Genomic DNA, 14211 nt, shown 5'->3' with positions numbered 1-14211 from the left:
CATAAATATCAGTTCTATGGGACAATTGGCCTGGTTTCAGTAGACATAAAAATGCCTCCCAAAGATGTCCATGAGGTAATTCATAGGAGCTGTGAATATGTTACCTTACACATAGTTTGGACTTTAAAATCCAAAGTGCCTTAAAAGGATTTGGCAACAATGTAAAACTAATTTATCATTCAATACATGATAAAGTAATGAAGCTTATCCAGTGACAAGACTGCAAGCAACTAGGAGAGGATAGAGAATCGGTAGGGAGAAGAGCTGGATTTGGAGAATTAAAAGTGAGAAGACAGGATTATTTCTGTATGGTAAAAAACCAGATTCTCAGTTCTGTCATTGAATCACTACTATACTGCAGCTGCTTTAGGGTTCCCTTGAAAGGCTAGGGCTGTCCATTGGAAATAAAGTAAAATTAGTTACTGGTATGTCATCTCTATTTGTTGGGAATCATTAAATACCTGTGGGATGATTGAGAAAACACCTTTCTGGTTCAGTTTGTGCTAGTAATTTAGCACCAGGTGAAGTGCTTGGATCTGGTTTAATAGTCAAGGTGCAAGTCAGAAAGTCAAAACTGGTATTACTATCGAATAGGAAATTTACTTATTTAATAATTTTTTCCTTTTTATTTCCTCACTAAAGTATACTGAAAAATTCAAAATTACTGATTTGTCTGCAGACTAGGTAATAATATCCCTGAATTTTAAAGATGTTTATGTCTCTTATAATCTCAAAAACAACTATATCTGCATTGTTCAAAGATGAAAAAAAGTATAAGCCACCAGAATTTTCTATGAAAAACTTACCATGTACCATACACAAGATCAAAAATAATTTCTGTTACCTTGGTGAAGAGCATAATTCTCCAAATTGAAAACTACTAATAATAATGTAGATCAGTTGACACTTTTTGAATAACTTAGTGATAACTAATTAATATTCTGAATACAGGATTAACTAAAGAGTAACCCCTAAAGGCTCCATTTTAACACCCTAATATCTGAGAAAGTAAGTAAAATAACTTTAAGATTAATTACTTTGAAACGAAATAGGTATTTTTAAATAACGTGAAGGTAAATTACTATGTAATGACCAAAGTCAAAACCTAAACACACTTTTCTTAAAACTGATTATATATTTGCTATGCTTCAGGAAAATGGGGTTGATAAGGAAATGGTATGAAAGGGACCATAACCAAATAACTTTCTAGGAAAGTCAGAACACTTTAGAAAGTGAATAAAACATTACTTGGAAAAATATTGTTGTTGCACAAATTGATATTCGGGCATTGCAACCTATTCACTACTAGATAACAGCAATTCTATTTTATGAGCTATGTTTAGTAACCTAGGTAATGTTGCACAGCAGAAAGCATACTGGACCAGGAGTTTGAATGTGTAAGCATTAGTCCCAATCCTGCTAGTAACTGCCTTGGCCAAGTAATGAATTATCTGGGCATTAACATTAAGAAGGGGTTGAGGCAAACTTCTTCTAACTTATGGCTTTGAGGAATTTGACCTTGATGTGCCTAAAAGGTGTCCTGTTTAGGGTTCACTGAGCTTCCAGAATTGTAGGTTGCTATTTTTTTAATCAAATTTGCAGTTTTTGACTTCAAATAATTTGTCTGCCCCATTCTTTCTCTGAGACTGTTTTTCCACCTAGTTAGATTGTCCCACAAGTCACTGAGGCTGTTAATTATTTTTTCTTTTCCGCTCTGTGCTTCAGTTTGGATAAATTCTGTTGATCTAAATTCATTGATCTTTTATTCTATGCTACCTCACTCTACTTTTGATCCCCCTCCAATGGATTTCTGATTTCAGATACTACTTTTAATCCCAAAATATTCATTCAAGTGTATTTAATTAGTTTCCCAATCTTTCCTGAAATGCCCATCTCTTCATCCATAATATTCATGTTTTCCTATAGACCTTTGAGGATTTTCATCATAGTTATTTAAAGTCATGTCTGCTGTGGGTACACAAAGGCATACAGAATGCACACTGGAGACTCAGAAGTGGGGAAGGTGAGAGGGAGTGAGGGATAGCAAACTACACACTGGGTATGATGTACACTGCTCGGGTGAAGGGTACACTGATATCTCAGACTTCACCACTATACAGTTCATCCATGTATCCAAAAACCACTTGTACACCAAAAGCTATTGAAATTAAAAAAAAATACAAATTGAAAGATAAAATATTTTTAAATATAAAAATAACAGAGAAAATAAAATCATGTTTGCTAAATTGTTTGTGGGTCTGTTCCTATTGACTGATTTTTCTCAAAACTCTGGCCTATAGTTTCTCACATTTTCCCATTTCTTCCCATTCTTCCCCACCCTCCTCCCCTCCATGACATTGTGGATGATACATTGCAGAGTCTCTGTGTTGTGTCATCTTCCTCTGAAAGTAAGTCTTTACCAGCAGTCAGTTAAATTACAGGTGTATCATAAACTTGGGGAAGCTTGGTTTTATGGTTTGTTAGGGTGGGCCTGTTTTGGCTTTGTCCTTCATCCTAGGGTGAATTAATTAATCTTTGGATGTACTACTTATTCCTAAGGCATAGATCCAATGGGGTTTCAATGGAAAGATGGGTTTTTTGAAGCCCTGTAACTGAGTAAGTCTTGAACTTTCATCTCTTGTTTCTCGTGCAGTGGACAGTAGTAGCTGAATAACTGCTCCATTCTTTCAGCCTTCCCTCTGTTGTTTTCCTCTGGGCCCCTTACAGCCTCACTCAGTGCTGGGTTCAGCCAAGGATTTGAGGGAAATATTTCCCATCTCCCACCCTGTGGCTGCTTCCTTTCCTGGATTTTTCTCCTCAATTTCTAGCCATAGTGGCAGTCTCATCATTCCAGAAAGAAAGACAGCTTTCTGTTGTATTCTATCCGCTCCGTAGGGAGTAACCTCAGGGGTAAGTGTAGCTGCCTTCTGTAATAGTTAAATCCCCTCCAATTTCTGCCTGCTTTCAGTAACTTCAATGTCTTCAAAGGATTGTTTTCCACCCTATTTTGTTAAGAATTTATCATTGTTATCTGATAAAAGCTATCCTGCCATTATTGAAATTGGAAACCCCTATTAAACTTTAAATGGCTATGGTTCTGTTCTTGGTCACTAAAATTATTTATAATCTTTTTTTCTAATCAAGCATGTCAAAGTATTATAATATCTGTGATCAAGTTGCTTTGTTTACAAGAAAGTTTTTAATTAAAAAAAATTGTTTTTGTAGAGATGGGGGTCTCACTGTCTTGCCCAGACTAGTCTAGAACTCCTGGCCCCAAGTGAACCTCCTACCTTGGCCTCTCAAAATGTCAAGATTACAGACATGAGCCACTGTGCCCAGCTGGTTGCCTTGTTTTTAGATTTAGCTTATGTACAAGTAACAAACTGAACAAATGCAAAGGGTATTTGGGATATAACCTAGCCAAAGAGTGTTTGGTATGGTAAACTCAGCAGGTAATTCTGATCCATTCACGATTTCAGGAGGCTCCTCATCAGGAGTTACAAACTCAAATTCCTACAATGGCTAGGCAAATGAGTAATGAGAACTTAGTCTTGTGAAATAAACGGAAGTCTCTCTAGGATTTATGGTAACCCCAAAATTGCTTGACCATCTTAGTGCAGACCTTACTCAGTTCCAATGCTGTATCCAAGCAAGAACACAGGCTCCTATCCTCAAGAATATTGCGGCTCTTAGAATTCAGCATCTCTGTCTTTGGGGTATTTATAATACATTAATGGTGCCAACTAGTTCATTTATTTTTAAAATACTTTGAGGCCAAACAAAACAACATCAGGCCGCTGTTTGCAACTTGTGATTTTGCTCCTGATCCAAGATATTCCCTGGGATTGTTCTGTCTCATCTCTTGATGCTAATCCTGACCCTCCTTCTCCCAATATGTTCTAGATCTGCTCTCAAGTTTTTCTTCTTTCCGTATCTACATCATATCCTTTAAAATGTGTTTTGCCCCTTAATGTATAAAACTGCTCAAGTATTTTCCATCTGTAAAACAAACTTTCCTACTTTTGCTTTCACCTCAAACTACAGCCCTTTCTCTTCCTTTCTAAGCCAAGCCAAGCCTAATGCCTATCCACTGCTTGACCCACTGTAATCTGGGTTTAGTGCCTGACCACGCCACTGAAATGACTCTTTGTAAGGTCACCAATAACCTACTCTTCTCCATTCATCTTACTTTGTTTCTCTATGGTCTCGTGTCACAGTCTCTCTTGACTTTTTTTTTACTTCTATAGCCAAGCCTCCTGGCCCCTGGCCATCCCATCCTCCTTTTAAATGTAAAAATTCACTGCACTGCCTTCTTCCTGTCTCCTTACTTTACATATTTCTCCTGAACAATCTCATCCATTAGCTTCTACTAATACCTATATTATTTCTCTGGCTTTGATCTTTCTCCTGAATACCAAGGCTTATGTTTACAAGAAACTGCTGGAAATTTCCATCTGGATATGCCATAAGTATCTCAAATATAATGTATCTTTTCCCCTCTTAAACTCTCTGCTCTTTTCCAAATCTCTGCCCCTTGGCTCCTATTTCCTGTCTCAATTCTCAGTCCAGCCAATCACCCAACCCTATGGATTCTACATCATACATTATCCTAAATGTCTCCTTCTTTCCATTCCCATTGTTCCTGGCCTGGTTTATTTAAGCCCTTATTTTATATTTCATATAAATTTTCATATTACTCTTTTTGGCAGTAATATGAAAATATTGCGAGCCATCATTCTGTCTTCTAATATGTTAATATACTAATATATGTAAGTACTTTGCATATATTTAATATTTCCAAAGATAACACTACATAATGAGGTAGCTATTATGATGTCCATTATGTAGGATATAATAAAAAGGTATGGAGGGGCTAGGTGGTTTGTGCAAGGAAAGACACTACTGTAGAACACATTAAGAGAGAACATCCTGGGGACATAACAAAGCTCTACCACATGCTAGTTTGAGAGCTTTGATAATCATTCTCTGAGCTGATTTTCAAATCAATAAAATGGGTATCAATATAGTATCTATATTAGCTATTATATAAATTATTCATAATAAATAGACATATCACCAAAGCAAAAAACCAAAGCTACTTCTTAGAAATAAGTAGTATAATTTCTTTTTCTAAAATGCATACAGTTCGGTCACTTTTTGCCAACATGGCTGCCAGTGGTTGAATTTTATTGTATTTCAGACCTGTTCAAGAATGTTTCTTCATATGGTTTGGCTGTGTCCCCACCCAAAATCACATCTCAAATTGTAATTCCCATAATCCCTACATGTCAAGGGAGAGACCGGATAGAGGTAACTTAATCACAGGGGCAGTTCCCCCCATGCTGTTCTATTGATAGTGAGTTCTCACGAGATCTGACAGTTTGTAAGTGCTTGGCAGTTCCTCCTTCTTCATCATGCTGCCTTGTGAAGAAGGTGCCTTGTTTCCCCTTTGCCTTTAGCCATGATTATGTTTCCTGAGGCCTCCCCAGCCATGCTGAACTGAGTCAATTAAAACTCTTTCCTTTATAAATTACCCAGTCTCAGGCAGTTCTTTTATAGCAGTGTGAAACAGACTAATACAACTCTCTATAATGGCTTGCCTCATTAATGATTTATCACCATTATAAGGTTCTAAGGATGTTTAAAATTAATGTGGGAAAAGAGAATTCCATGGCTCAAAATTTTCTTCTTGGACCAGTAAAGCAAATGATGGAAGAGACTTACTGGATAAGCACTTAACATATGCCTCTTGCATTTTCACAAAATCCTCACAAATTTACCCTCTGTGGACCAAGATTCTTCCACAGAGGGTAAATTTCTAAGTGACTGGAAAGAGCTTTGAACCCAAGTGGTTTCAACGGTTTTCCAAATGATTTCAGGCAGGGCATGGTGGCTCATGCCTGTAATCCCAGCACTCTGGGAGGACAAGGCAGGCAGATCACTTGAGCTCGGGAGTTTGAGAACAGCCTGGGCAACATGGCAAGACCCCGTCTCAAAAAAAATAAAATCATTGCATATGTGTTATCTCATTTGATCCTAAAGAGCAACTAGTAAGTCAGGCAGGACAGGAGGGGTCTGCCCATTTTCTAATTCTCACACTCAAAATACTTCCATGTAGGTGCGGTACATTTTACATCTTAAGTTGGGCCAAAATATCAAGTATGGTGGTCAGGATAGGGGTAGTTATGACTTGCTGGTCCAGGGGAAATATAACATCTATCTAAGCATATAGTGTTAGAAGTAAGGACAGTGGTTACTTTTGCAGGGCAGGGTGAGATATGATTAGAAAGAGACAGAAGGGGGCTTGTGGATGCTGGCGATACTCTATTTTATAATTTCCATAGTAATTTACGGTGGTGTATCATGCTACTTCAGTATAATTTCCCAAGCATCTCAACATTTAATTTTCTTCTTGGTACTTTTCATTTATAAAAATAGGTATTTTTACACTAGAATTGCATATGTATATTGCAATTGCATATATGCAATGACATATATACACTATAATTAAAAACTATAAAAGAAAGATGTAAACGTGCATTTTAAAAGCAATCTGATAACGTAAAAATAATAAAGATTAGCGTAATGAATTTAGAAATGTTTGTTTAGAAATGAAATAATTCTTATATTTCAGGCAAATACATATTTGTCTTTCTAAGGATGGATTTTAATGTGGTACATTTTGCTCTTTTTGTGTTTCTTTTCATCAAATAAATGACATTCAAGATTTGAAATTTTAGAGAAAGTTACCTCTCTGAGGTCAACCTTTTAGCGCATTATTGCTAGCTCATGTAATTAAAAAACAAAAACACATCACAGAAAGGATAAACCCCATACACAAAAGTGGCACCATATGCTTATGTTTATTGTACAGTCACAAGTTACATGTTGGAAATCAAGCAGAACACTGTACCAGTTTTCACTAACTCAAGTTAGCAAATTACAAATTTTAGAACAGATTCATTTTCTGTCTCACCCAATGTGGGTGACCACAAAGATATTTACTTTCTGTGTTATTAGGTAGCAAATTAATTTGATATACTACACAGCTTCCAAGTTACCTTAGGATATTTCAAAGGGTTTCAAAACTGGTAAAGAATAATTCATTTCCAGCCTGAAATACAATGCAGAATGGGCCATTTAGGGGTAAATAACCTCACTTAATCACTCCTGCTAACAAAAATAATACACATATTTGTTTATATTAGGCTTACTAAATTAACGACGACTTTGAAATTATCTAGATTTGGTTACATTGTTATATTGCACTTGAGAACAATGACAAAAAGCATCAAAGATTCAGTACCTCTCCCAAGAAGTTCATTATATATCAGAAATTAAAACGAAATATACGCATATATTGCATGCTGCATATTTCTATTGTTCAAACCAGCCAACCAACAAACTAAAAGGAGTACTCTCCAAAACACGAGTATTAAGTAATTTCATCTACCTTTTTTGATCCTACAATCATTTTTCAAATTTTAGGTGTTTTTCTTTAAATTATTCATCAAACTACTACATATACAAGCTATCCAAGAATACAAACAAGGTGACACTGAGATGGGTAGTGGCTGCACACAGGTATTCCAAGAACGACTCATTCTTCTCCACCAAGCTCATCATTATTACATTTTGCAACTTAGGAAGATCTACCAACTTACAAATTCTGTTTGCCTTACAAAAATCGCTGATCTATTATATACAATACTTTCATCACACAAATCTCTCCCTTAGGGTCATGATTCACTATCAAAAATCTTTCACAGCCCTCTTAAGCCAGTAAAGTCTCTTTTACTAATACTTGAGTTTTCTTTATGGAACTGTAAGTGTTAATGAGAATTAACTATGAATAAATAGTTTCATAACACAGGTAGAATGACAGCAATAATATTTTGACTAATTGTTTTACCTTCCAGATTCAGAATTACAGTGATAATCGTTAAGAGAAAAGAGAAAAAGAAAAAATGACTCACATGTATTTTTCTCAAAATATCAATTCTGAAATAAATACCTATATAAAAATCAATATCAGTATCAATATTTCTTACCAATGTCAAATGTTTTTAATATCTTCTAGTTCGTTCATGTTTTCTTAAAACTGAATCAGATCATAAGAATTTTACATTTCAAAATGGATTTTTATTCTCAATAAATCACAAATATGGTAGTATTTCAAATGTTTTAGAGATTTAAAGTTTTCATAGGGCAATTTTTTGATATTTAATCATGATAAAAAAAACCCATCATTTTCTTCAGAAAGTAGGCTTTCAAATTACACTTCTCCATATTTTTGTAGATATATAAATGTTCATTTTTTGAAGGAAAATCTATGCTATTATACAAAACTATATTTCATAAAGGTAATTTAAGAAATCATGTTAATTTCCAAATTACAGCATCTTTCAATCTCCAATACAAGATTACTTTCAAGATAGATGCCATAAAAGGAACAGATGGCAGAAAAGCAAATTCTAATACTTTTGTCAAAGAGTGACTTTCTATCCAACATATTTTCAGAAATGACTGTTACTAGGTGGTAAAACTGTTAAGGTAAAATTTGCTATAGACTAACTTACTGATTGGTGGCAGGCAACACTTGGCCCTAGGATAAAAATATTTTTCTCAAAAAATTTTAAATTTATTGGTAATAAAAATACTTACTGCATATGATTAAGCTCTTTCAAGCTACTAATAAAAATCTATACTCCAAGACCCATTACTTTTGAAATTCACTAAAGCTAAAATAGAGAGTCTTGTCTAGAGTCCTACCTTGTATACCTCAACTAAATGTGCTCCTATTTTACGAATATATTCTCAAGATTAGCTCAGTCAACTTGTGCATGAAATTACGAGATATGGCAAGATAAATTTCAATCATTTTTAAAACACAGCAAAATAGTCAATTATTTAAGGGAAATATTTATCATTACTAATGAGGACAGCAGTTAAAGAGCTATTAAACTCTCCATTTCTAATGCACAACATGATGTAATTGCACAAAAATAGGTATAACTGATCATCATCCCCAGGCCTTGAGGAACTGTGAATAAATCATATATTCCTCTAGAAGGTTCCCCACTCTACAGAGCCATATAAAACTACAACTTGCCACCTATGTGGCTTTTATTAATAATCCTAGAAAAGTAATTTATACTAACAAACTTCAGAAAGCTTTAAAAGGTTTTCAATAACTTGAACTGCTTATAAAAATACCTTTTAGAAGTTATTCTGATAGCTGAGACTGATTTTACACATTACCTTGCTTAAACAGAGGTAATATTCCCATAACATCATGCTATTGCTAGAAGTAAATCAGCGAGTTGCCTTAAGAGTTTTTATTCCAAGCATTACTCATAAGGTTGGGGTAAGGGGTCCAGGTTCCTGTCAACTGTAAAGATTTCTCATTGATCTTGACCCATTCTCAGTAACAGTTTTGGAAATATAATGAAAAGTACATGAATGGAGGAAAATAAATTAATACTAACTAAAAACTCTGCTCTACTCTAAGAATGTAATACTTACTATATGCATAAGCAACTATCTCAAAGAACTACACAGTATTTTAATAAAACTGCTTTTTTTGTACTGTAAATAGCCAGACTAAAACAATGGAATAAATATGCTTTGGAAATAATTTCCAACTCCACATGGCTTTAAGCATTATGATATTTGGGTGAAATTAAACAATTACACAAAAGAGGCATTTGTGATTATGGAACTAATTTTTAGTATAGGTTGGCTTGAAGGATTTGACATAAAATTTATACAAGTTAAAGATGTAATAAAATATTGTGGATTTAATATAAACAAAAGTGTAATAGGATCTACCAGATTTTCATATTAAAACACAATATTGTACCTTTGTTATTAAAAGCAAGAATTTTGATGGTATCACGTATGTGTTTATAAAATTCTACCATATAAGTGATTAAAAAAATCCAAGTTCATGCAGTTATAAAGTCTTTAGTATCCTGAAAAGTAAACTGTAGTGTAATATGTATTAACATTAAGTACCTATACAAAAGACATGATTGCTAAGGTCCAAATTTGGACTGCTTTAAAACAACAACAACAACAACAACAAATAAAGTTCCGTACATTAAATCAGAAACAGTAACTGAAGGAGGTACTATTTTATATAAAGTAGTAAATCAGGCACTACCTGTCTTATATACACTGAATGAAAACTATCCCTTGAAATTTTATTATTTAAATACCTAAAAACACAAGTCACCCTCTGTTATTAAATGTATGTCTGAACTTATTTATAAGGACAAGGTTGACAAATATAATTCTCATTTTGTGGTTAATGCCAATTAGCACTATCAGCAGTAAAGCCTTGGATTTTTACTCCTCATGAAGAAAGTTTAAATCTATAATAAAGTTGCTAATTCTAGTGGGTCAAGATGTAGCATAACTTAAAAACTGCAGTTAAGTTTCTGAGTTTCCTTCACCATTTTCATGAGGTTGAAGCTGTTCTCTTTCTTGTTCTTCTTGAGGTGGCCGGACCCGTTTAAAAAAGCCCATCTGTCAGTTGAAGAAAAACCATTATTACCGTCACATCAGTGTAGAATACGAAAAGTATTTTTTGAGTGACTATATTACCACTAAGAACATTTAAATTGTATTTCACACAATTTATCTTCCCTCATATAATAAGTAATGCTCATCAAGTATCATCATTACAGTCCCTTTCTTCCTTCCCTTACTTTTCATTCTTCTTTTCCTTCTTCCCTTTCCCTTTTCTTCTGCTTTCCATCTCTCCTCCTTTCTCTCTTTCTAAGTCCGTTACTCACCCTGTACATTACAAATACCAAAACGGCCAGTAGCAACAATCCTGCTAGAACTGCTAAAATGATCACCCACACAGGCACAGGCATGGGCGCTGGCTGAATGCCCCAGGTGACATTAGTGGTAACCTATCAAGGAAAAAAGCTTTTAGTTTTTAAAACAGTCCATTGACTTAATCAACAAATATCTGAGTAAATATTGTATTTTATTTTAATGGAATTCACAGTATATTCTTTTCCTGCATATGATAATTTAGTGGTTTCACATTTGATATCAAGAGCATGCACATACACACATGAAACTCCCAATGATAGGCTGACTTCTGATTGCATCTGAAATGATTTTTTTTTCTTTTTTTGACAGAGTCTCACCCTGTATGTACCCCAAGCTGGAATGCAGGGGCACGAACTCAGCTCACTGCAACCTCCATGCTTCAGCCTCCCCAGTAGCTGGAATTACAGGCCTGCGCCACCATACTCAGCTAATTTTTCTGTATTTTTCATAGAGAAGGGGTTTCACCATGTTGGCCAGTCTGGTCTTGAAATCCTGGCCTCAAATGATCCACCTGTCTCAGCCTCCCAAAATGCTGGGATTACAGGTGTGAGGCACCATACTCAGCTTGAAATGATTTTTAAATAATCCAATCCAGTTTATCATGTGCTGATCCCATTTTTACTCCTTAAATATCTTCAAAATGCCTCATTTGTTGCAGTTAATTTCCAACTTTCTAACTTTCTAGAGGAAAATTCCTAAAATTTCCCCAATATAATTTACTATATACTAAGAAATCTCTTACACAGGACAAGATACTAAACTAAAAGGTCTAGCTTTAATCATTCCAGGGTAGAGGAGTAAAATGATAATATTAAACTAGGTTATAATGCTATCATATAACTTCATTAGTTTAAATTATCAAAAGAGTTAAGCTGTCGTTTTTTTAAAAACAAAATAAAAGCATGTACAGCATTTGAATGGAGTAAATTTATTCTATTCGCCTAAACCAATGACTTACCAATGTGGAGTTGGTGATATCCTCAATTGGAAGATTCTTATAAGGAAACTCTATGACATTAAATGAAGCAGATGACTTCAGAGAATAGGAATGATTCTGATTTTCTTTCTGTTTGGAAATAACAATTAGATGATTTCCCAGATATCAGGCCTTTTATATTTCTTTGAAAACACTGGGTATGTTTGCTAAATGCTGCACCTGCCTACTTACATTCATAAAAGTCTCAGTCCACAGTAACGACTTTACGTACAAGATCGCACTCTTTCCTCTGTCTAATCTCCCAACTTGGCAGACAATCTTCAAGCACTGAGCGACTCCACAACCCTGCCAAAACAAATCCTTTACTTATAAGAAAAGGTCATTCTATCATCTCTTCAACATTTGAAAATTCGCCATTTTTTTTTCTTTTTGTGTGATGGCCAAAGAGATTATCCAGATTCTTTTGTCTTGAAAATAAACAAGCTAATAGTTGAGTCTATGAATGCTTTTTATTGTGAAGGGGTTGGTATGTTTCTTTTCTTTTTCTTCTTTTGCCACACATGTAGTTCCTTGTAAATGAAAGGGTTGGTTTTATTGTGATTTGTTATAGGAAGATAAGATCCATAATATTAAAAGATTCATTCTATGACTAGAACTCAGTATTCTTTAGGCAAACCCAGAACATGGTGATATTTGTAAGATATAATAACCAGATCTCAACATCCCCGTGGAAAAGAAAACAGAATTTTTAATGGTTATTCCATGGAGGGCCTACAGAAATCAAATCGCATGCTGATGGCCTCTGACACATTTAATGTTTTAATCAGTGACTTCAAGGTTGGCAGCCAAAAGAAATAAATATTCACCACCTTCTATATGCTGATCACACTTTATTAGACATATCACATATATACACCTCACGACAATGCTATCCAGTAGTGGTACCATTTGTTCATGATTAGGAGTAGAAAAGAGTTTCCTTGACCTGAGAAAGGGCATTGATAAAAAGCCCACAGCTAATACCATACTTCATACTTCTTTCTCTCTAAGGTCAGGAATAAGACAATAGAAATCAAGCCATTTCTACTCAATATTGTATGGAAGGTTCTAGCCAGTGCAATTAGGTAAGAAAAATTAAGGCCAGATGCAGTGGCTCACTCCTGTAATCCAAGCACTTTGGGAGGCTGAGGCAGGCATATCGCTTGAAGTCAGGAGTTCGAGACCAGCCTGGCCAACATGGTGAAACCCCATTTCTACTCAAAATACAAAAATCAGCCAGGTGTGATGGTGGGCACCTGTAATCCCAGCTACTTGGGAGGCTGAGGCAGGAGAACTGCTTGAACCTGGGAGGCAGAAGTTGCACTAAGCCAAGATCATGCCACTGCACTCCAGCCTGGGTGACAGAGCTAGACTCTTTCTTAAAAAAGAAAAAAAAAAAAGTAAAAGGCATCCAGATTAGAAATGATAAAGTAAAGCTATCTCTTTGTAGATGACAGGATCTTACATATAGAAAACACTAAATAATCCATATTAAAACTATTTAAGCTAAAAAAACAAGTACAGAAAAGGTACAGGACACAAGATCAATATGCAAATATGAGTCATATTTCAGTATACTATCAATAAGAAATCCAAAAGAGAAATCAAGAAAACAACTTCCTTTAAAACAGCATTGAGGTCAAGAGCAGTGGCTCACACGTTAACTCCAACACTTTAGGAAACCAAGGTGGGAAAGTCACTTGAGGCCAGTAGTTCAAGACCAGCCTAGGCAACATAGTGAGATTCTATCTCTACAAAAATGAAATTTAAAAATTAGCCAGGTGTGGTGGGTGCACCTATAGTCCCTAGCTATTCAGGAGGCTGAGGCAGGAGGATTGCTTGAGCCCAGGATTTCGAGGTTGCAGTAAGCTATAACTATGCTACTGTCCTCCAGCATGGATGAGAAAATAAAACCCTGTCTCTAAAAAATAAAAATAAAAATAGACCAGGTGCGGTGGCTCACACTTGTAATTCCAGAACTTTTGGGAGGCCAAGGTGGGTGGATCACCTGAGGTCAGGAGTTCGAGCCCAGACTGACCAACATGGTGAAACCTGTCTCTACTAAAAAAATACAAACAATTAGCCGGGCCTGGTGGCGGGTGCCTGTAATCCCAGCTACTCGGTAGGCTAAGGCAGGAGAATTGCTTGAGCCTGGGAGGCAGAGGCTGCAATGAGTTGAGATCACGTCATTGCACTCCAGCCTGGACAACAAGAGCAAAAACTCCTTCTCAAAAAAAAAAAAATAAAAATAATAATAAAAAGCATTGAAAAGAATACACAGAAATCATGTAACCAAGGATGTGCAAGACAAGTAGTACACTAAAAGTGACAAAATATTGTTGAAAAAATTGTAGAATAAATAAACAGAAAGACATACCATGTTCATG

The 14211-nt window shown here is 35.3% G+C and overlaps 1 protein-coding gene across 2 annotated transcripts in view; it reads right to left on the bottom strand.

The window, feature by feature from the left end:
- Window positions 1–6844: 6844 nt before the first annotated feature.
- The window catches only part of ITGAV (integrin subunit alpha V), a 91960-nt gene continuing 84593 nt past the window's right edge, over window positions 6845–14211 (bottom strand). For both annotated transcript variants that reach the window (XM_030803397.1, XM_030803398.1), the window contains 4 exons: window positions 12017–12130; window positions 11807–11914; window positions 10800–10922; window positions 6845–10530 (listed from right to left, as the gene is read on the bottom strand). In XM_030803397.1, the coding sequence (XP_030659257.1) occupies window positions 10435–10530; window positions 10800–10922; window positions 11807–11914; window positions 12017–12130 (441 nt within the window). In that variant the 3' untranslated portion in view covers window positions 6845–10434. The remainder of the gene's footprint in view (window positions 10531–10799; window positions 10923–11806; window positions 11915–12016; window positions 12131–14211) is intronic.

The sequence above is a fragment of the Nomascus leucogenys genome, chromosome 22a (assembly GCF_006542625.1).
Source record: "Nomascus leucogenys isolate Asia chromosome 22a, Asia_NLE_v1, whole genome shotgun sequence".
In the NCBI taxonomy this organism is placed as follows: Eukaryota; Metazoa; Chordata; class Mammalia; order Primates; family Hylobatidae; genus Nomascus; species Nomascus leucogenys.
Note: the sequence above shows the minus strand (reverse complement) of the source record. Positions and strands in the feature narration are given on the sequence as shown.